The sequence below is a fragment of the Neophocaena asiaeorientalis genome, unplaced genomic scaffold, assembly GCF_003031525.2.
Source record: "Neophocaena asiaeorientalis asiaeorientalis breed wild unplaced genomic scaffold, Neophocaena_asiaeorientalis_V1.1 scaffold140, whole genome shotgun sequence".
Classification (NCBI taxonomy): domain Eukaryota; kingdom Metazoa; phylum Chordata; class Mammalia; order Artiodactyla; family Phocoenidae; genus Neophocaena; species Neophocaena asiaeorientalis.
This window is the reverse complement of record NW_020173729.1, coordinates 920191-942675: the sequence shown is the minus strand read 5'-3', so window position 1 is coordinate 942675 and position 22485 is coordinate 920191. Positions and strand designations below refer to the sequence as shown.

The window sequence follows — 22485 nt, the reverse complement described above, 5'->3', positions numbered from 1 at the left end:
CACATGCAGAGCAAGCCCGTGCGCCACAACTACTAAGCCTGCACTCTAGGGCCCGTGAGCCACAACTACTGAGCCTGCGCACCACAACTACTGAAGCCCGTGCACCTACAGCCCGTGCTCCGCAACAAGAGAAGCCATTGCAATGAGAAGCCCACACACTGAGACAAAGAGTAGGTCCCGCTCGCCGCAGCTAGAGAAAAACCAACACAGCCAAAAATAAATTAATTAAAATTAAAACCAACACAGCCAAAAATAAATTAATTAAAATTAAATAAAGTTGCTGGAATAATTATGACACATTTAAAAGTGGATCAAGAGAGAACTGCATAGACCAGCCCCATCCAGTAGAAATATAATTTGTGTAATTTTCAATTTTCTGGTAGCCAGATTAAAGAAAGGAAACAGGTGAAATTAATTTTAATAATATATTTTAGCACAATTATTTCAACATGTATCAATATAAAAATTACTAATGAAATAGTTTACCTTGTTTATACTATCTTCCAAATCTAGTGTGCAGGATGTACTTACAACACATCTCAGTTCAATCTGCCACATTAAAAGTGCGTCATAGGGCTTCCCTGGTGGCGCAGTGGTTGAGAGTCCACCTGCCGATGCAAGGGACACGGGTTCGTGCCCCGGTCTGGGAAGATCCCACATGCCGCGGAGCGGCTGGGCCCGTGAGCCATGGCCGCTGAGCCTGCGCGTCCGGAGCCTGTGCTCCGCAACGGGAGAGGCCACAGCAGTGAGAGGCCTGCGTACCGCAAAAAAAAAAAAAAAAAAAAAAAAAAAAAAAGTGCTTCATAGCCACACGTGGCTACTGGCTACTGTATTAAAAAGGTGCTGAGCCCAGGGTAGGAACCGAGTCTAGTCCTCGCTGACTACTGAGTAATTTTGTTACCCTAGACAAGACCTTTAACCACTGTTTCCTTGGTTTCCTCATCTGAAAAGGAAGACACATAGAGAGATAGAAACACGTTTCCCATTGCTTTGTCCTCCAGAGGACTCTGGAATAGTCATTTATTATTAACATTTTGTGTTTTCACGAGATTCTCTGCAGAACTATAAGTGCCTCTTCCCAAACACTTCATTTATTGCTTATTCCCCTGCCAAGATCTGAACTTTCACTCCCACTGCCCTAAGAAATGGTACGGAAAGGTACCCAAATGGTAATTTCAGCTTTATATATGGAGTAAGCTGAAGCAGCAAAAAACAATTCCCTTTCTTGTGTATTGTGACTTGGCTTTCTGTCAGCCTAGACTCAGGAAGGCGCCTATTGTAACTTTGCTCGGTCCAAGATCCCTTTCCCCTTCCTGCCATGTGGTCCACGGTCCCTTCCTCTCTCTCGGAAGGTTTCTAAAGTCCTACCCTTTGCCGTCGGTTGTTGTCTGGGAGACCAGACCCAGCCTTAACAATAGTTGCTAAGGGGCGGAGACTTGGAATTAGCTCCTAAGACCCAACACTCCAGGGTGAGTACTCTGGGCGCATGCGGCGACTTTCTCTGAGCTCTCGCGAGGTTTCCTCTTCCCGGAAGCTGCGGAGGAACTTCTCCGTTAACTGCGTGGCGATGTGTGGGGACTGTGTGGAGAAGGAATATCCCAACCGGGTGAGCGAGTGGGCGCCGAGAACTTCCCTCTCCTTTGGCCCATGGCCGCCCCTGAGGCTTCTCATATCCCCGGCCGGCCTTCATGGGAGGCCGGGCGCGGGGCGGACTCAGCCGCTCCGCCCCATCCAGTGACGCGGCAGCTGTATGTAGGCACTTGTCAGCGGGGATGGCCTGCAGCCGTCGGTTCCTGCTGATCCCCGCTCTGGCGACTGATAGCAGCCGTCACCCCATTTCTCTTGAGCTCCAAGGGGAAAACAAATGAAACCCTACCACCACCAGCAACCCAGTCGACAACAGAGGGACACCCCCATCTCTACCCTGGTCTCATCCTCAAGCTTCATTTGATAACGTTCAGTGCTCTTCCTGAATTCTAGCGCTGGAAGGGACCTCTTAGGTCATCTATTCTAACCCAATTTTGCAGATGAAACTAATGCCTAGAGAGGGGAAATCACTTGGCGAAGTGCACATTCTAGTTTGTGTGAGAGCCAAGACTAGAACTCAGGTTTCCAGGCTGTTACTTTCTTTTAAATCTCTGTTCCTTTCAAGCTCAGGAGATTGAGAAGTTTGTTTACTCTCATTCATTCAAGATATACTTACTGAACGTTTGTATGCGTGTAACTAGATTACTTTGCCAGGCCAGAAAGGGATACCCAAGAAGAAATAAAAGGCAGCTTCCGTGCTGCCAAAGAGCTTACATTTTACGGGAGCACGTGATTAACAAAAAATGACTAGTACGGTCCATAAATGCTATTCCGGTTTAGAGAAAGGGGAGAGCAATAGAGGATAGCGCTGTTCTCCCAACAGAAAGGTGGACTTCAGTTGGGACTTGAAGGATAGGTGTGACTAGGGTAGAAAGGGAAAGGAGGAGCTGAGGCTGGGGGAAAATAACAAGAACAAGGATTCTCATATTGGTTGGGAGGTAGAAAATCTTTGTAGTTGGTCCTGTCTCTTAATATTTTGAATAATACTTAGTCTTTTGGGAAGGTTTTATAACAACATGAGCACTCATATGGTACAACCTCTTTGAAAAAGGTCTAGCATTATCAGAAAAAAGAAAAAAAGTTAAAGATATGCCTGCTGAATGACCCAGCAGTTCCCATTTTAGACAGATAAATGCATGTGCCTAGTGTGTTCCTGGAGACTGGTATAAGAATGTTCATAACAGCATTGTTTGTGGTAGTAGACTGGAAAAATGTGATATAGCCATAGAATGGAACACCATGAGTGAATGAGTAATGAAAGTGAATGGAGCAGTGGCGCTCAACTGGGAGTGGTTTTGCCTCCCAAGGGACATTTGACAATATCTGGAGGCATTGTTGGTTGTCACACTGGGGTACTACTGATATTTAATAGGTAGAGGCATTATGCTGTACCTTTATGTTTCACATTTCTGTGTTGTGTTCTTTTTCATACTTTTTTTTTTAAGTTTAAAAAGAGATTTTTGTGAATCCAGTAACAAAAACTGCACATTATAGGCACCATGAGGGAGATGTTTGCTGTGGATAGTGTTAAAGATATTAGGTTGGGGAATTCCCTGGCTCCATGCTTCCACTGCTGGGGGAACAGGTTTGATCCCAGGTCGGAGAACTAGGATCCCACATGCTGCGGTGTGGCAAAAAATAAATAAATGGATGTTAGGTTGGATTTTTAAGAGTTGAGCTAATCAAAAGACAAAAATTATATTGAGAAGTTTAGGCATTGGGCAACTATACAAAAAAATTGAATAGGGAAATGATTCTGAAATCTGCTATTTAGGAAAGTGAATCTTATGGTTGTATGTTGAGATGATGGGATGGGGGAAGATGTAAGAGGACAGCCCTACAGAGCATTTGGGGAACCAAATAGCAACAGTAGTATAGGCATGAGATGATGAAGACCTCATTTATTGATTGATTGATTGCTGCGTTGGGTTTTTGTTGCTCCGCAGGGGCTTTATCTAGTTGCGTCTTACGTCAAGCGGGGACTACTCTTCCTTGCGGTGTGCGGGCTTCTCATTAGGGTGGCTTGTGTTGCGGAGCAGGGGCTCTAGGAGCGTGGGCTTCAGTAGTTGCAGCACGCGGGCTCAGTAGCTGTGGCTCAAGGGCTCTAGAGCACAGGCTCAGTAGTTGTGGCATGTGGAATCTTCCCAGACCAGGGCTTGAACCCGTGTCCCTTGCATTGGCAGGCGGATTCTTAACCACTGCACCACTAGGGAAGTACAAGTCCTCATTTCAAAGAAAGAATTAACAGGATTCAACCAATTTAATGTAGGAAGGAAGAAAAGAAGAGCTGACGATGATCTAAGGGTTTTCAATCTAGGCAGCTGGGAAATTTGGAAGTATTACAGAAATTGGAGCCATCTGGGAGGGAGGGAGAACCAAAATTGGGGGAGCAAATGATCAGATTTTTTTTTTATCATGTTTCATCCGAGGTTGAGAATGTAACATCCCAGGAGTCAAGTGAAAATATAGGATGGCAGTTTGGGTAAGAGATTCAAATAGATGAATCAGCCAAATAAAGGAGTCAAAATAGAAATAATTTGTTCTCTTAGGAAAAGAATGTACAGAATCAACCAGAATCAAGAACTGAGCTTCAGGGAATAAATTAATTTAGGAAGTGAAAATAAAAGTATAGGAAGAAGAGTAGAGAAAAGCACTGAGGTGACTGGAAAACCAGGAAAGTACCTGCAGCAGTTTTCTCTGATTTTATTCTGTTCTCAAAGAAATAAAGGGCTGTCATGAGGAAGAATTGAGCTTTTCTTTGAAATTTCAGAGGGCAGATTTAGAAATAATTAGTGGGTGGATGTTAGGGGATTGTAGGCTTTGAATCAGAATAAAGAATTTTCTAACAGTTTTTTTTAATAGAATGGGTAACCTTAGAGGAATTGAACTCTCTTCCTGTTGTTCCGTAGAGACTAAATGACTACTTGAAATCTCAAGGATCCTTCCAACTCTGGGATTTTTTTAAGTCATGAGATATTTTTAAGGTCGGTAAGAGCAGAAGCCACTCTGCTTAAGCCTAGCAAAGGAAAAGGTACTCAGGTGGTGGTAGCAAGTATAGTCCACTCATTCAGAAAGTTTGGCAGAGGAAAATAATGGATTAGCATGTTGGGTAGGTCTAAATGCAGAATGAGGAGGTAATAAATGTTTGATTATTTATCTTTGGTTTCATAAAATTTCTGGAGTTTTGTGGTGGATGTTTTCCACAGGCTAGAAAATTTCTAACAGAGCTCTGGCCCACTTGCTTGTAAAATTACGCCAAGAACTTGAACTCAAGCATGAATCAGATTGAAAACGAACCATACTAATTTTCTGAACTCAAATTTTTTTACTCAACTGTGAACCAAACTTTTTTTCATTCAGAAAAGCATTTAGCAAACCAGTTGGAACTAGAACTCTACTGCGTTTTCTAAAATAACTGATCAGGCCCAAAATGGTAATAAAACATTTCCACATCAAACTGGAAATGAAACCTATATTTCATATAGTTCAAGTTTCAGCTTTAAAATTATTAGTAATTCAGCAGCAATACAGAAATATAGCTTAAATTTAGGTTAATCAGAAGGATGTAATCAGTGTAAATTAGTTATGTTTAAATTAGAAATTATGTTTTATATACCTCACTTAAAATTAAACTACAAAAGTTCATGTACTCAAATTGTTGCTTAGCATTAAACCATATTTAATTAAATGCTGAGTCTGATATATAATTGGTAAAACAATTGTATGGAAATGGATGCTTTAAAATGATGCATTTTAAAATGCCTTTATTAAAAGAAAAAATCTGGAATCAATAACCTAACTTTCCACTTTAAGTCAGTGAAAAAAACAAGAGCAGAGTAAACCTAAAGCGTGCAGAAGAAAGGAAATAATAAAGACTAGAGTAGAAATTATGAAATAGGAAATAGAAAAACAATAGAGAAAATTAGCAAAACTAGAATTTGGTTCTTTAAAAACTGTATTTTCTATTTTCAATTTTAAGTACTCCCTGACAAAACGTATGCACTGTTAAGTTATACCATCTGAAATAATAGTTTTTTTGGAAGAAGCAAATTGGCCCAATCATTGTCAGTATAGTTGGCGGATTTCTCAAATTTGTAAGAGTTTATCATAATATACTTTCATACTAATTATCATCATAGTATTCAACCACTTCTTCTTTTTTTAAAATAAATTTATTTAGTTATTTATTTATTTTTGGCTGCATTGGATCCTCGTTGCTGTGCGCGGGCTTTCTCTAGTTGCAGCGAGCGGGGCTACTCTTCGTTGCGGTACGTGGCTTCTCATTGCGGTGACTTCTCGTTGTGGAGAACGGGCTCTAGGCACGCAGGCTTCAGTAGTTGTGGCACACGGGCTTAGTTGCTCCGCGGCATGTGGGATCTTCCCGGACCAGGGTTTGAACCCGTGTCCCCTGCATTGGCAGGCGGATTCTTAACCACTGAACTACCAGGGAAATCCCTCAACCATTTCTTCTTGCACATTTGTATACCTTTATAGATCCTCAACCAGGATTTAGCTGAATCACATTTTCTAAGGATATTTAATGTTTGTCTTTTTTCCTGTCTTCTCGAAACTGTTATAGTTTACTGTTATTACTGTGCAATTGATTTAGATTTTTTCCTTCTTTTTCCTCCCATTGTGAGAGCCTCAAAAGCTTCTCTGAATATTGTATGCTTTAATTTACTTTCCCAAATTTGGACATTAATAATCTTGTTTCATCTAATAAAAGAATCATGCCTCACTGATGAAGGTTATCCTCACGTTCAAATGACCAAGTCCCTTAGAGAAAGCCCCATCAGTTTCTTATTTACTGTACTTGCATTTGCCATTTCAAGAATTTAGTTCCCTACCTCACAACTGATACATAGATCCCTTTTCTCTTCCCTCAGTGTTTAAAGTTTACATTCTGCCTGCTTATATAGTCAGATTACAGAGGTTAGACCATATTGTATAAGGTGCCTGTGTTTATGTGTGCAGTTCTGTTCAGAGTTCTGTTTATTTGAAAATGGTATTTAGATCTTTATTCTTTTAAGACTTTTTAAAAAATTACTTAATATCTTGGAGTCTTTGGCAGTCAGCTTTTATAGATTCAAGGCAGTCCCAGTTCAAACCCCAGCAGGAGGGGCTTCCCTAGTTGCGCAGTGGTTAAGAATCCGCCTGCCAATGCAGGTGACACGGGTTCAAGCCCTGGTCTGGGGAGATCCCACATGCCGCAGAGCAACTAAGCCCATGCGCCACAACTACTGAGCCTGTGCTCGAGAGCCTGTGAGCCACAACTACTGAGCCTGCGTGCCACAGCTACTGAAGCCTGCGCGCCTAGAGCTCGTGCTCCACAACAAGAGAAGCCACCGTAACGAAGAGTAGCCCACACGCCACAACGAAGAGCCCACGCGCAGCAACGAAGACCCAGTGCAGCCAAAAATAGACAAATAAATAAATTACAAAAAAAACAAAAAACAAACCCAGCAGGCTTTTTTGTAAAAGTTATAAGCTGATTCTAAAATTTATATGGAAATGAAAAGAACCTAGACTAGCCAAATTATAGGACGTAAACTACCTAATTTAAAAACTTACTATAAAGCTACAATAATCAAGAGTGTGAGATTAGTGCAAAAGATAGACATATAAATCAAGGGAAGAGAATAGTCAAAAGTAGACCCACATATATAGGATGATTTGAGTTTTCCACGGAGTTGCCAATGTAATGCAATGGGGAAAGGATAGTCTTTTCAACAAATGTTGATGGAACAACTGGATATTCATATAGAAATAAATGAAACTTGATCCTTACCTCAGATATATAAAAGTTATTTCAAAATGGATCATAAACCTAAACCTACCAGCTAAAACTATAAAATTTCTAGAAGAAAACAAAGGAGAAAATCTTTGCAATCTTGGGGTAGGCAAGATGTTTTAGAAGACAAGCACAAACAAAGAAATTTAATAAACTGGGCTTCATAAAAATCAAAACTGTTTGTTCTTCAAGAGACACCATTTAAAAAATGGCAAACCAGGGCTTCCCTGGTGGCACAGTGGTTGGGAGTCCGCCTGCCGGTGCAGGGGACATGGCTTCGAGTCCTCGTCTGGGAAGATCCCACATGCCGCAGAACAGTTAAGCCTGTGTGCCATATTTGTGATACATATATCTGACAAAGGGTTTGTATCTAAGATACATGAAGAACTTTTATAACTCAATAAGAGGATAAACAATTTAACTTTTCAAAAAATGGGCAAAAGACTTGAATAGATATTTCACAAAATAAGATATATTAATAAGCACCATGAAAAGATGCTCAACATCACTAGTCATCAGGGAAATATAAATTAAAACTACAATGAGACACCACTTTACATCATTAGAATGGCTAAAATAAAAAAGACATAATACCTAGTGTTGATGAGAATGTGGGAAATCTGGAACTCACACATTGCTGGTGGGAATAGAAAATGGAAACTAATTGGCAGTTTCTTATAAAGTTTATATATATACCATATTTTTACTGTATGACTCAGCAATTCCACTTCTAGATATTTACTCAAGAGAAAGGCATATGTCTACACAAGACTTATACATGAATCTTCATAGCTACTTTATTCATAACAACCAAAAACTGGGAAGAACCCAAATGTCTATCAACAGATCGATCCATGCAATGGAATACTACTTGGCATTAAAAAAGCAATGAACTACCAGTACATACAACAACATAGATAATTAACGTGGACATCATTTTAGGCAAAAGAAGCTGGGTGTAAAAGAGTATACTGTATGATTCTATTTATGTAAAACTTTAGAACAGGCAAAACTAATCTCTGGAGATAGAAATCAGGTCAGTGGGTGCCTGAGGTGAGATAGGGGTTGGAGATAGACTGCAAAGCAGGAAGGACTTTCTGGGAAGACAGAAATTTATGTATCTTGATTGGGGTAGTGATTACATTGGTATATACATTTGTTAAAATTCTTTCATGTATACCCTTACAATGTGTGGATTTTATTGTGTGTAAATTATACCTCAGTAAAGTTTATTTTTTAAAAAAATCAAAGCACTTGTTCTTAATAGCTGGAAATTTATACTTTAATCCCAAGGCTTTTTTTCCCTTTTAGTAGTTATGTTGATGTGCCTATGTTTTAGTATCTCCAAACTGCAAAGTTAGTTTGATTTCCCCCCACCAGAGTTAACCTCTTAATACATAGCACTTCGAAGGCACTTAGTTAATGGTGGTGCTGGGAATCCAGGAAGGCTCCACTGTGGCATTGGTTAAGATGGGTTTTAAATCCCTCATACTTCATAAGCTCCTTGAAGGTAGAAACGTCTGTGACTCATCCTGCAGTCCTCGGAATCCTCCACCATGCTTTGCACAGTATCAGGCACATAGCTGCATTGGAGAAATGCATTAGTTTCAATGGTTTTTAGTCACATTAACTATTAAAAATACCTCAGTTTTTTTGTTGGTCAGAAATGAGGTTGAACTACTATCAAAAAAAAAAAAAATAGGGGCTTCCCTGGTGGCACAGTGGTTGAGGGTCTGCCTGCCGATGCATGGGACGCGGGTTCATGCCCCGGTCCAGGAGGATCCCACATGCCGCGGAGCGGCTGGGCCCGTGAGCCATGGCCGCTGGGCCTGCGCGTCCGGAGCCTGTGCTCCGCAACGGGAGAGGCCACAACAGTGAGAGGCCCGCGTACCGCAAAAAAAAAAAAAAAAAAAATTGGTAGAGGACCTAAATCGGCATTTTTCCAAAGAAAGGCATGGCCAACAGGCACATGAAAAGATGCTCAACATCACTAATCATCAGGGAAATGCAAATTGCATCACACCTGTCAGAATGGCTATTATCAAAAAGACAACAAATAGTAAGTGTTGGTGGGACTTCCCTGGCTGGTGGTTGAGACTCCATGCTTCCACTGCAGGGGGCATGGGTTCAATCCCTGGTCTGAGAACTAAGATCCCATATGCCGTGTGGTGCGACCAATAAATTAATTAATTTAATTTAATTAAATGCAAGTCTGGCTGATAGAAGCATGGTGGAAGCCTAGATGTGACCCATGCCACTTAAAAAATAAAGTGTTGGCGAGGATGTGAAGAAAAGGAAACCCCAGTACACTGTTGGTGAGAATGTAAATTGGTACAGCCACTATGGAAAACAGTGTGGAGGGTCCTCAAAAACTTAAAAATACAACTACAATATTATCCAGCAGGTCCACTCCTGGGTGTATATCCGAAGAAAATGAAAACACTAATTCAAAAAGATATATGCACCCCAGTATTCATAGCAGCATCACTTACAATAATCAAGATGTGGAAGCAACCTAAGTGTCCATCACAGATGAATGGATAAAGAAGATGTAGTATATATATATACAATATATATTACTCAGCCATAAAAAGGAATGAAATTTTGCCATTTGTGACAACATGGATGGACCTGGAGAGTACTATGCTTAGCAAAATAAGTCAGAGAAGGACAGATACTGTATGTTTTCACTTATATGTGAAATCTAAAAAATCAAGCAGGGGCTTCCCTGGTGGCCCAGTGGGTGAGACTCCACACTGCCAATACAGGGGGCCCGGGCTCCATGCCTGGTTGGCGATCCCATGTACATGCCGCAACTAAGAGTCCACATGCTGCCGCTAAGAAGCCCACATGCCACAACTAAAGAACCCACATGCCACAACGAAGATCCTATGTGCCTCAACTAAGACCTGGTGCAACCAAAATAAATAAATATTAAAATAGATAAATAAATTTGTTTATTCAAACGAATGAACAAAACAAAACAAACAAACTCACAGATTCGTGGAACAAACTAGTGGTTACCAGAGGGGAGAGGGATGGGAGGACGTAAAGGAGATGAAGAGGTACAAACTACTAGGTATAAAATGAATAAGTTACAAGGATGTAATGTACAGCAGAAGGAATATAACCCATATTATATAATAACTTTATATGGAGTGTAATCTACAAAAATATTGAAGCAGTATGTTGCATGCCTGAAACTAATTATAATATTTTAAGTCAACTATAATTTTAAAAAAAGAAATAACATTCTGTAATAACCTAAATGGGAAAAGAACTTGAAAAAGAATAGATACATGTATAACTGGATCACTTTGCTGTACACCTGAAACTAACACAACGTTGTTAATCAACTATACGCCAATATAAAATAAAAATTAGGGGCTTCCCTGGTGGCGCAGTGGTTGAGAGTCTGCCTGCCGATGCAGGGGACACGGGTTCGTGCCCGGTCCGGGAAGATCCCACATGCCGTGGAGCGGCTGGGCCCGTGAGCCATGGCTGCTGAGCCTGTGCGTCTGGAGAGACCACAGCAGTAAGAGGCCCGCGTACCGCAAAAAAAAATAAATAAATAAAAAATAAAGAAATGAGTAGAACTAGGTAGTTTATGAAGTGACTTTAAGTTCTGAACAATTATTAGTAAGCCTTTAGCAAAGACCTCCCTTGAGCCAGGAGTGTATGTTGTTTACAGTTTCTTAGTGACAAGTAAAACCCTTTCTCTTTTAAATGCCATGGTGTCAATCTGATGAATTGAGGAACTTACCTTTTCTGCCTGAATCACACATATCCTAGTGACTGACATCTATAGAGCTGAGAGTTTATTTCTCTTTGTTTATTTTGTGGTATTTTTAAGGCTTGAAAAAATGCTGTTTCAACAGTCAACTGAGCATCACAGTGGATAAGATCATTTTTATCATTGGCTCAGTGTTTCCATTTTGATTGAATTTTCATTCTAGCTTTATAATATGATACCTCATTTAATAGTGTTGGCTATTAGATTTTTCTGATTTTTCGTTTTCACATGTTGTATTAAGACTTCATTAAGTTGTTTCTAAATATCCATTTGCATTTAGTCCTCTTAAACACAGTTGCAGTCCTAAGCTCTAACACTTCTTCAGTTTTATTTACTATGAATAACACTTCTAGAGGAAAGCTAGTAATTTCAAAAATTACTTGGTGTACACTTCAAGCAAGTAAATTCTGGCCATGTTTTTTGTCTTTAGAGACTGTAAGTCTATTAATCATTTTCACCAAGGATTTTGAAATATAAGAAAATTAAAATCCCCTCAAAAAAGAAAATTAAATTCTGTTTTTCTTATTGTAGGGTAACATCTGCCTGGAGAATGGATCTTTCTTGCTGAACTTTATAGGCTGTGCAGTGTGCAGTAAGCGGGACTTTATGCTGATCACAAACAAATCTTTGAAAGAGGAAGATGGAGAAGAAATAGTTACCTATGATCGTAAGTAGACTTTTTCTCCATCTGAGCCCGTTAGCAGGTATCAGCTTTTGGGAGTTAGGTTGCACAAAGTCTTATGAGGCCTGTTTCACTATCATATTGCAACACAAAATCACTAGTTAGTTTTTTAAGAGGAAAATGTTGGTCACATCTCATTTATGTAGCATCATCAGATATTCCACATAAATGACTTTTGCAGATAACGGAAGCTTATGATTCAGGCACCAATTTTCTTTTGTTTATCTTTAAAGACTGTGTCTTCTGAAACAAGATATAGGGACTTTTTTTTTAACTTAGGGTCTTCCATGTGAATTTTCACTTTCTACTATAATATAATAAATACAGTGATGTGCTCCAACAGCTATTAAAGTGTTTAGGGCTGTTTGCCCTTATACTAAATGGTTCTGGTTTTTTTAGTCTTGTTTCTGCTTTTATAGCTTTTGTCTCTTTTGTCACTGTCAGTTTATAGTTTCTTTCTTTTGCTACTGTAAGTATTAAGTATGCTACCTTCATATGCTATTCCTTATCCTTGATACTAGGAAATCAAATAACTATAATAAAAATAAACAAGTTCTGAGGTTGGCACTAAAAATCTCTACAAGTAAATTAAGTATATGTGCACTTTCGTGCCCAGATCTTATGGCAACTATTTAAATTGTTCACATTTGCTTTTTGCTTGTCTCCTGATTTTTTGGTATGTTCTGACTATATGAGGATTAAATGTGCAAATAATGATATTTTGAAAGAAAGGTGCAAAAGACACTAAGCCTTTAGAATAGAGTCAGACTATGGAAAAATGTTCTAAATTAGAAGAATCTTTTTCTTTCCTGTATCATGTACCCCTTTAAACTCTATTTTTTTCCAGGTAGTAGAGGATAGTGGTCAAAAGCAAGGGCTCTGGAGCAAGAAAGCTTGGGTTTGAATTCTGATTCCAACACTTTGTGGCTCAGCTGTGGTCTTCCTAGTTCTTATCCATAGTGTGCCTTTGTTTCCTTATCCCTACAAACATGATAACAGTAGTATCTACCTCATTGGGTTTCTGAGAACATTAAGTGAATAAACAGTTACAAAGTATTTAAAACAGTATCTGGCACACATTAAGCACCAATGTATCATAGTTATTATTACTGTATTGTTTTTACTAGAGCCTTCTGTTACTGCTAAATTCAATTTAACATCTAGTGTTAGCTTTTTGTTTATGATTGGTTAGTAGCACAATTTCTATCATTCCTGAGAAAAAAAGCTCCTACATAGTTAGAAAGGTCCAGCTAGTTTCAAAAACACACTTACATATCCGTTAATTGATTACCTTAGAGAGCTTTCAATAGGAATGAATATATGCACATTAAGTCTCTGAGTTCAGGCTCTTAATTAGATAGTGTTGCTGTGTGACAGAGTCTGGATTTTTTATCAAGGTAGATATTATAATGGGTTTCCTGCTGTGTTAAATATGACAGAGTTAAGATTCTTTCAAAGCAATACTATGCTAAGACTAGAAATTTTACTGTCTTAGGGCACCTTCTAAGACTTAATTAAGTCTTTCTCTGTTTCAGCAGATCTTTGTAGGAATTGTCATCATGTAATAGCCAGGCATGAGTATACGTTCAGTATCATGGATGAATTTCAGGTAAATGTATAAATGTGGGTATGTTATTGCGGGGGGAGGGGAACAATAAGAGTACCCTTGAAAAATCTAGGTATAGTCTTCATAAATGAAGTACCAGTGAATCTTAGAGGAGACCATCCCTGTCTTCCACTTGTGTAAGTTGAGAGACACTTCAGATGTGGGTGGATCTGTTCAAACCTGTCTTCACAACAGTCACAAAGCAAAACACATGCCTTACAAATGATATCTCATTTTGCTTGTAAAGAACAGCACATTGTGGCTTCATATGAGGTTACTATTGTGCCTCTTTTTTCTCTACCCAGTCACATGATTGCACAATTCTTGGCTTTAAGTGTTGGCCTGCCCACTGCCACCATACTTGCTGAGTGTGGAAATCATGCTAACGAGATTATCTTTGTTTCTCTTATAGACCTGTAGAGTCAAGCAACTCTGTAGTCTCAATTGCAATAGGATATTTTAATATTATTTGATAAGTAAAATGACAGGATAGGTGTATCATGGTTGGAGGAGAGAAGCTGAACCATATAAGGATAGAAAATAGGGATGTAGTATAAGGATTAGTCCTTATACAATTGTGAGAGCATGTGAAGAATTCTACAAAATTCTACAGGCTGGTGTAGGCCTGAAGTTGCTGAAGATTCACAGTTCTAATGGTCAGGAAGAAAAGCTGGACAGTGAGGGAGAGCCAAGGGCAAACTGGAAAGCATGAGGACACACTTACCTGTATCTGTCCCTCACTGCCTCCGCTTTCAAGCCCTCAGATTGAGTTACCTATTTAGTGTGAACTACATGTTCATCCAGAGGATATAAATGTGAGGTAAGAGTTTTAACAGGCAAGGGAATTTTTTTTAATCCTTTAAATTTGGGTGGTACTATATAATTAGGGGGAAAAAATCTTCTACAGCAGAATCTTATAAAATAGTATAACCACTTTCATTCATTCTTATTTCAGTGTGAAAGAAGGCACTTAGTCACCTGTCAGAATCTGGTCTAATATCTTGTGGTCCATCTTAACAACATCCTGACCACATCTCCCCAGGATCCAAAAATTATACCTCAAAGATACTTATATGATAGATGTCACTTAACGGCAAAATCGAGATGTCAGTGAATGAATAGTGGCCAAATAGGGGAATGAACATGTCGGGGGCTTAAACAAGCAGCTCTGTCCATTCATGGGAGGAAAGGAGGGCTTATAGCTATTTTGCAGCAGTTCCTGAAGCTCCTGTGAGCTTTTTAGAGTCTGTAAGTGGATATTGAGATTGCCTGTTTATACCCTAATTGAGCCATTGTGTGTCACTGCCATGAGACCACAGTCTAGCTGATTTTCCTTTATGACTGAGCACAGACATTTTCAAAGCTCCCCAGAAGTTCCTTTGGGGTAGGAAGAAGCTAAAAGAAGATGGCTATAGTCACAATGCCTATATAGTGTGGAATTCTCTTGGAAAAAACTCTTAAACTAGACTCTCCACCACCAGTCCTTTCTCTCCCAACATCCACTCCCCCGCCCCCATATTCTATATTCTGCCACCAGCATATTTTTCTTAAAATAATGCTTTCAGACTACCTCATTGGCCTTTCTGTAGTTCACCTTCAGCTACAGTATAATATCCAAGCTCCCCATCCCAAGGTTCTTGCTGGGCTGGCCAGCCTCCCTTTCCCTCATTTCTCACTACTCTCCTTTCGCACACTATTCATAGCATTGCCCCAACTTTAGACTCTCTTCCTTCCCTCCTGTAGTAGAGATTTTTATTTCCTCCTCTCTATGGCTACCCCCACTGCATTTCCTCAGGAATCTCATGTTATCTTCTCTCTTCCTAGCATCCTCTTTTCTCTGTGAGATTTAAAGCATTTTTACATTAAATATATTTAGTTCTTCTTTATTTGTTAGAAATAAATTAAAATCCTTTGGTTTCACTCAGCTGCCTCTTTGATTCATCCTCTGATCATCTCTCCTTTTGCTTCTTTCCTTGAGTACCTCTTTACCCTATTTCCCTTATTTCCCTGTGCTCCTCGTAACAACCTACAAACTGGTTTTCATTTTCACTTTACTAAAACTGTTCTCTCATAGATTTCCTATAAGGTGGCCAAATCCTGTGACCTTGCCTCAGTTCTTCTTTCTCTTAATATCTCTTCTGGATCTGGTTTTGATAACCATTGTCTTTTTTTTTTGAGGTGTGCGTGCCTCTCCCATTGCAGAGACAGGCTCCGGACACGCAGGCTCAGCGGCCATGGCTCACAGGCCCAGCCGCTCCGCGGCATGTGGGATCTTCCCGGACCGGGGCACGAACCCGTGTCCCCTGCATCGGCAGGCGGACTCTCAACCACTGCTCCACCAGGGAAGCCCACCATAGTCTTTTTGAAGCATTTCTTCCCCTGGGGTCCATAGATCTAGACTTTTTTCTTTCTTTTAAAATCATTTTGACTGTTCCTTTGCTTACTCTCTGGTTTCCTCTCCTGTTTCTCCCTAACTGCTTTTCCCCTGAGCTTTGGTCTCTGGTCTAGGAACCTTCTCTGTACTCCCCCAGACATTGAGCACACGCACCCTCAGTGCCTGATGAAACCCATCGGATATCTCCTGGATCTCCTTCTTTAACCCTAATGCCCTCCCTGCCCTCCTTTCTTCCTTAGTTTCTCTTGCTTTTGTCTGTCTCCACTGCCACCCCTCGTATCACGGACCATACTGCTGAAACCTAAATTACTGCAGCAGTCCCCACAGTATAGTCGTGCGTACTGCCCTCAAATTAATCTTCTGGAAACACATCATCCTGTCACTCCTCTGCTACTCCATATGCGATGTGCTTGCTCTATTCCATATCACTGTCTTTATTCGTGCTTTGTCCTTGACTTAACGTGTCCCTTTCACTACCTTCAAGCCAACTAAATCTTACCTCTTTCAAGCTGAACTTAAATTCTATCTCCTTCTTATTCTTAATAGTTCAGCCCATACTGCTTTCTCCCTTTTCTGAGCTCTTCTTGTACCTACAGCAGGCCCCAACTCCTGTGACTGGCCAGCTGGTAACTTCCATCTTAGTCTGATGACCCCAAGAATTCTTCATACTCAGCTGCTGTGACTTACTTTCCTCAGCCCCACCCCATTCCAGCCCCCATCTTATTCCAGCAGCCATTGAGGTTCAAGATGGGATTCCCACCATCGGTAATATTTTGTTTTGTTTTAAATGTTTTATGGGAAATTTAAACATAATCAAAAGTAGGCAGAATAGTGTATTAATCTCCAATACCCAGCTTCAGTTTGCTTTATTTGTACCTCACCATTTCCACATCTCCCCACAGGATTACTTTGGAGCAAATCCCAAACATATTACTACTTCTGTAAATATTTCAATATGAATCTCTAAAAGATAAAGATTCTGTTTTTAAACAAATTCATTTTTAACAAAACCATTGTTAAACAAAGTAAGATTTTCTGATGGCAAGAGTAGAGGGGAAATAGAGACATAAGTACAGAGTTTAAACAGAAAATAAATTATAAATGATTACAGGTATCTGGTATTTTTTATATCACCCTAAAATCCATTAAAAGGACTATATATTTGCCTCAGGAAACAAGAGGAAAACTGTGAGACTGCTCCCTGTTCCTCTGTGGACCAGGGAAGGAGAGGACTAAGGGTCAGAACTAGCAGGTAATAATAGAGGGAAAAGGCCCATGGGACCCTCAGCATAAAACAAGGATCTGATCTTGCCCAAGGGTGATTCCACCCACTCCACCTTTCCTTCCAAATCTCTACCCTCAGACTTTGCCCAGGTGGAGCCTTTGAAGGTCTCCATGAATGACTGGGGGGAATTCTGATTCTCCTAACTTGGTCAGTTTGGGTGAAGGATGTCCTGATCCAACCATATTCCTGGCATCCCAAGTGAGAATGTGTTCCTGGCATCCCAAGTGAGAATTCTAGACATATTTTCCCACAGAAGCACTGCTATATGTGGTTAGATTCTATAGTACTTGTGCAGTATACATTTAAAAGACTTCCTGGATTTCTCTGGGAACCTAACTGCCATGTGCAACGTTACCTCTGTGGGAAACTGCTTCTGAATTCCAAATAATTGACCTACAATGAAATTTGGATTCCAGACTGCCTGTAAATTAAAGATTACAGGTGTAATCAGTCTTAATGATTTAACAGCCTTTCCAGATTATACCATGTGTTAGGTTTTTCCTTTCTCCCAAGTTAGACTGTAAGTTTTGCAAGGTCAGACTTTGTCCTTGCCTTCTCTCATGTCTACCAGTGCACCTGGCACATTGCAGAGCCTTTAGGCACTTAATAAAAACTTGTCAGTGGATAGATTGGTTGAAAACTCAAATAGTTGTCTAGCTTCACACATTTTCCCATTTTGACTTTATTACTTTTTTCTTCATTTCCAGTGAGAGGGTGACATCCTACTAGTAATGTCTGGTAGGTGAAAGTAGGATTTGAAAGCAGTAAAACCTTGGAGAGAGTAGATTTTAATTTTGTTTTTGATTCATGAGACTCATATTTGTTTGCTGAGCTATAGCCTGTGTTTCTACTGTTTGTGTAGAATAGACTTTAAAATTAAATGTGGTCTTTAGGGCTTCCCTGGTGGCGCAGTGGTTGAGAGTCCGCCTGCCAATGCAGGGGACGCGAGTTCGTGCCCTGGTCCTGGAGGATCCCGCGTGCCGCGGAGCGGCTGGGCCCGTGGGCCGTGGCCGCTGGGCCTGCGCGTCTGGAGCCTGTGCTCCGCGGCGGGAGGGGCCCCAACAGTGAGAGGCCCGTGAACCGCCAAAAAAAAAAAAAAAATTAAATGTGGTCTTTAAGAAACAGTCTTTCCACTACTACAACTAGGTCTCCCTGCTGAACTCTCTAGTGGGAAATGGAAAGGCAGTTGCCTGGTTCTGAGTCTTTGTACTGTAGTCACTGTTTATCTCCGTGACCCTCTCTCTAGTGAGAGACCCATGAAACACAAACTGCCTTGACTGATCAATTTCCAGGCAGCCAACAATCTCAAAGTCAGATGTGGGAATACTAGTAGATTTAGTATAGATGCTTGTTTTCCTAAAGAAGATAAAAAGCTTTAGAGTAAAAGTTTTGAAAGAAATATGTTTCTGTAGTTTATGACCATATTAAATATTCTAGAAAGGAACAGCTATAAGAACAGGACTTTGCCCTAAGGATTTTTGCCTAAAACAAAATAACTTCTGTCACCAGTCTGGACATTTGTTAAACCCAAGAAACAAAAAACTCCTTATATAGATCAAATTCTAGACAACTAGCTATCTAAATATGAGACATAACATACTAATGGATTTAACATAATTGTTTATTTTTTCTGGGGTAGATAAAAATAGCTCTTTGGGTTTGGAAATTTTTTTCCTTTTTTGTTGTTTTAAAACTCATTTCTGTTGCTTATTAGTGTTGAATATTCTAGAAAGGAACGGCTCTAAGAACAGGAATTTGTCCTCAGGGGCCCACACTCAAATTGCTTCATTACTTTAAATAGCAGCACTAAGTAAGCCCAGTATGTGTGTTTTCTAAGTCCGGGAAATAGCCATGCATTTCCAAGGTGACATTCTTGTAGACATAGTAAATAGAGCGTCAGCATGTATTCAATTTGTATAAACAGAAGGCTCTGGGATACACAGACTAAATCTAAGACATTGCTTATAGGTGTTGAAGAAATTGATCTAATGTACAGACACCATATCCATGACAATTTACAGAGAATGGTTTTACCAGAGAAAGTTATGAAGCATCTTTCTCCCAGTTCCTCAAGGTAATTGTGCACTTTATCTTGTTCTAGGAGTATACCATGCTGTGTCTGTTATGTGGTAAAGCTGAAGATACAATCAGTATTCTCCCTGACGACCCCCGACAAATGACTCTGTTATTCTAAGGATCCTTCTGCAGCTCTGTAATCACAATGTTGTGTTGGTTTACAATACAGCAAGCCTGATGGTTTGTCTAACTTAGTTTATAATGGAAATTATTTGCATATTATTTTTTTCTGCTTAGGCTTACCTATTCTCTGAAAGAAAAAGTGGGACTTCCCTGGCGGTCCAGTGGTTAGGACTTGGCGCTTTCACTGCCATGGCCCGGGTTCAATCCCTGGTCTGGAAACTAAGATCCCATAAATCAAGTTGCACGGCCAAAAAAAAAAAAAGTTAGAAAGAAAAAGTAATTTAGGGGATTGCTGTTCTCTAGAGCTGAGCTTTTCTGCTAAAGTTCCCAGTGCACATCAGTGCAGCCAGAATGAAGCATCTTTGTTAGCAGCTATGTGGCTGAAAAATAACTAGGATGGAAAGCACATCTAGTGCCCAGATCTTGGTTCCAATAAAAGGGATTAGGACTCCTTGGGGAAATGACTGAGTCTAGGGCTGGGGCAGTAAATACACAGGATGAGCTTGGAGCATCTTGAGCCACAAAAAAGCGAAGTGCTGAAATGAAAAATCACAATGATTGGGAGTATGTCAAAGGGACAGAAGAGCCAGCTGAAGGAGCTCCCAGAGACGAAAGTTGGAACAGTTTGAGCAACAAAATAAAGTAGTATTGGATTATAAACCAAACTGTAAATATTCATGAGTCCATACTGATATAAATGAATGACTGAATAAATAAATACATATATTGGAGAGAACAGACAAATCCCCCACGCAGAAAAATTTCAAGTAATGTATGTAGATACTCCTCACTCCTTAAGTATGGGTTTGCATAGTGACTTCCTTCCAAAGAGTATAGTATGGAAAGGGGGAAAAGTGACTTTAACTTTTACTTCCCTGAGAAACCTGACGAACACTAGCCTGGTGATCAAGATTATCATCATTGGTGATGAGCCACGTTGATAGCATTACTCTTGATACGATGTGATGAGAATGACACTTTGCCTTTGTGGTCTTCCTCCCCAAAACCCGTAACCCCAGTCTAATCATGAGAAAAACTTCAGACAAATCCCATTTGAGAGAGGAATCTGAATTGAGGAAAATACCTGACCAGTACTCCTCAAAACTGTCAAGGTCATCAAAGACAAGGAAGTCTGAGGAACTCTCACAGCGAAAAATGAGCATGACTATTAAGTGTAATGTGGTATCCCGGATGAGATCCTGCACCAGAAAAAGAACATTTGGTGAAACTAGGGAAATCTGAATAAAGTGTGGACTTTATTTAATATAAATAGAATGGTTTCAGTTATTCCAAAGGGATCTTAGAATATCTTACCTTGCATAGTTGAAAGAATTCTGGCTTGGGTGTCATAAAACCTGGCATTTAGGCCTCTGCCATTTGGTAGCAGTATAACCATTAAGTAAAGTGTCATTCTGGACTTTATTGTCCCCTTTCTATAAAATTGGACTAGTATAAATTGATGTTATACTTCCTTCACAGTATTGTTAGAAGATCCAAATGAATAATGAATATAAAATGCTTTGGAAGGCATATAAAGTTCTAGACAGAATGAGATGGTTTCAGTTCTTCTCATTATGAAATCAAAACTTAAGGGTCAGGCATTAAAACAGAATTTTTTCCTATTCATATCTCAGACATTCTGAACTGAGTGAGCAAAGTTGTTGACATCAGGGAAAAGCTTTGTTTTGTAACAGGAATAATGATAACAGCTGAGGTTTATTGAGTACTTACTATGTGCCAAGGCCTTTTTAAGCAGTTGTTTAATCCTCATTAACAATTCCATGAGGGTAGGTACTATTGTTATCCCAGTTTTAGAGCCAGAGAAACTGAGGCACAAAGAAGTAACTTAGTCCAGGTTACATAGTTGGCACAGTGATACCCTCAGTAGTAGTGTTCAGTACACGTGAAGTCTCAGAGTCTAGCAAGGTTAGGAAGAGGTTGAGGATATCAGTGACAGTACTCTGAGGAATCTAGGCATGTCAGACCAAGATTTATTATTCAGAAAAGTTAAGGCAGCTGTTCCTTAAGGATCAGTTGTTTTATTCCTGGAAAATGCTTTCCACTTTCTGCAAATCTATATCTGACCTGCTGAGGAAATCGTTTGGTGAAATGAATCCAGAAAGCAGAGAAAATGTTTCATTACCTTAAATAGCAGCACTAAGCCCATTATAGCTTCTGAATTGTCCCTTCATGGAGTTTGCTAATGCTTCCAACTTAGTCATTTGGAGCTTAAGAGTATGATTTTATATGCCCCTCCTGATATCCTCATCTCTTGCAGAATGTGTAATTATCTGGTTTAGACAATATATTACAAAAATTTTAAACATAAGATCCTATCCATATATTTCATTATTATTAAACCAGCATTGTACTGTGTTTTGCGATACTTTATCATCTTCTAGAATTGTTTTATGGATCTAATAGAATAAAGACTTCTTGAACTCAGTTCTACTGCATCTATATTTCTCTGTTTAAGTAAAGGGGAACCAGGCAAAGGCATTGGTCTTCTTTGCTTCCCTTTCTGAGATACAAGAAGAAGAAGAAATCACCTGTAGGTGTAGTGGGGAACGTGAACTTGTCCTAGCACCTCATTCTTTCTCTGCCTGCTCCATGATGTACAGGTCTGGGGTCGACCTGGTTAGGCTCTTGGAGTTCAAAGCTCAGCCTGTTTGCTGTTGTGTTGTTTTAGCTAGCTCTGTCTTCCTCAAATGATCTTGGGTTCTCCCAGTAGTAATTAATTGACATATGATATAGTCTAGGAAGAGCCAGATATGGTTTGTTACTTGTAAGTCATCAGTAATAAGTATACATTCACTGTTCTTTATTTCAGTGTAACAAGAATCCTTTCTGTTTCATTCTTCTGTTTCCTGAGAAAAGCTAACTTACTCGACTGAATTTGAGGCTCTTAGTTTTAAAATGTATGTTTCTTGACTGTAGTACAAGTCTCTATTTGAGATATGCTATGGTTGGGTAGAAAGGAAATCAAGAGACCTGGGTCTGAAATTAGCTTTGCCCCCTCTCATGGTGGGACATTGGGCAAGTCATTCTGTCAGTACCTTGGTTTCTTCAGTGGAAAAACAGACATAATCATGCCTCCTTTACGGAGTTTTAAAATCAAATGATATAATGTAAGTGAAAGTGTCATTA

At 39.8% G+C, this 22485-nt stretch overlaps 1 protein-coding gene across 4 annotated transcripts; it reads left to right on the top strand.

Moving 5' to 3' along the window:
• The first annotated feature begins 1477 nt into the window (after positions 1-1477).
• Positions 1478-21783, top strand: CHURC1 (churchill domain containing 1). 4 transcript variants are annotated; one of them, XM_024750820.1, is made up of 4 exons: positions 1478-1606; positions 11703-11838; positions 13392-13462; positions 19241-21783. In XM_024750820.1, exons 1-4 carry the CDS (start codon positions 1487-1489, stop codon positions 19331-19333), a joined length of 420 nt encoding a protein of 139 aa, XP_024606588.1. In that variant the 5' UTR covers positions 1478-1486; the 3' UTR covers positions 19334-21783. The 4 variants fall into 4 exon arrangements, with proteins under 4 accessions (XP_024606588.1, XP_024606587.1, XP_024606589.1 ...); XM_024750819.1 differs by having other exon boundaries at positions 13389-13462; XM_024750821.1 differs by lacking the exon at positions 19241-21783 and adding an exon at positions 19108-19215 and having other exon boundaries at positions 13389-13462.
• Positions 21784-22485: the final 702 nt, after the last annotated feature.

What these genes read in the sequence shown, in the direction of transcription:
- CHURC1 (XM_024750819.1), top strand. Translation starts at nt 1,487, where the DNA reads ATGCGGCGACTTTCTCTGAGCTCTCGCGAGGTTTCCTCTTCCCGGAAG. An exon ending in AGAAGGAATATCCCAACCGG is followed by an intron (nt 1,607 to 11,702) that starts GTGAGCGAGTGG and finishes TTCTTATTGTAG; the next exon opens with GGTAACATCTGCCTGGAGAA. An exon ending in GTATCATGGATGAATTTCAG is followed by an intron (nt 13,463 to 19,240) that starts GTAAATGTATAA and finishes ATCTTGTTCTAG; the next exon opens with GAGTATACCATGCTGTGTCT.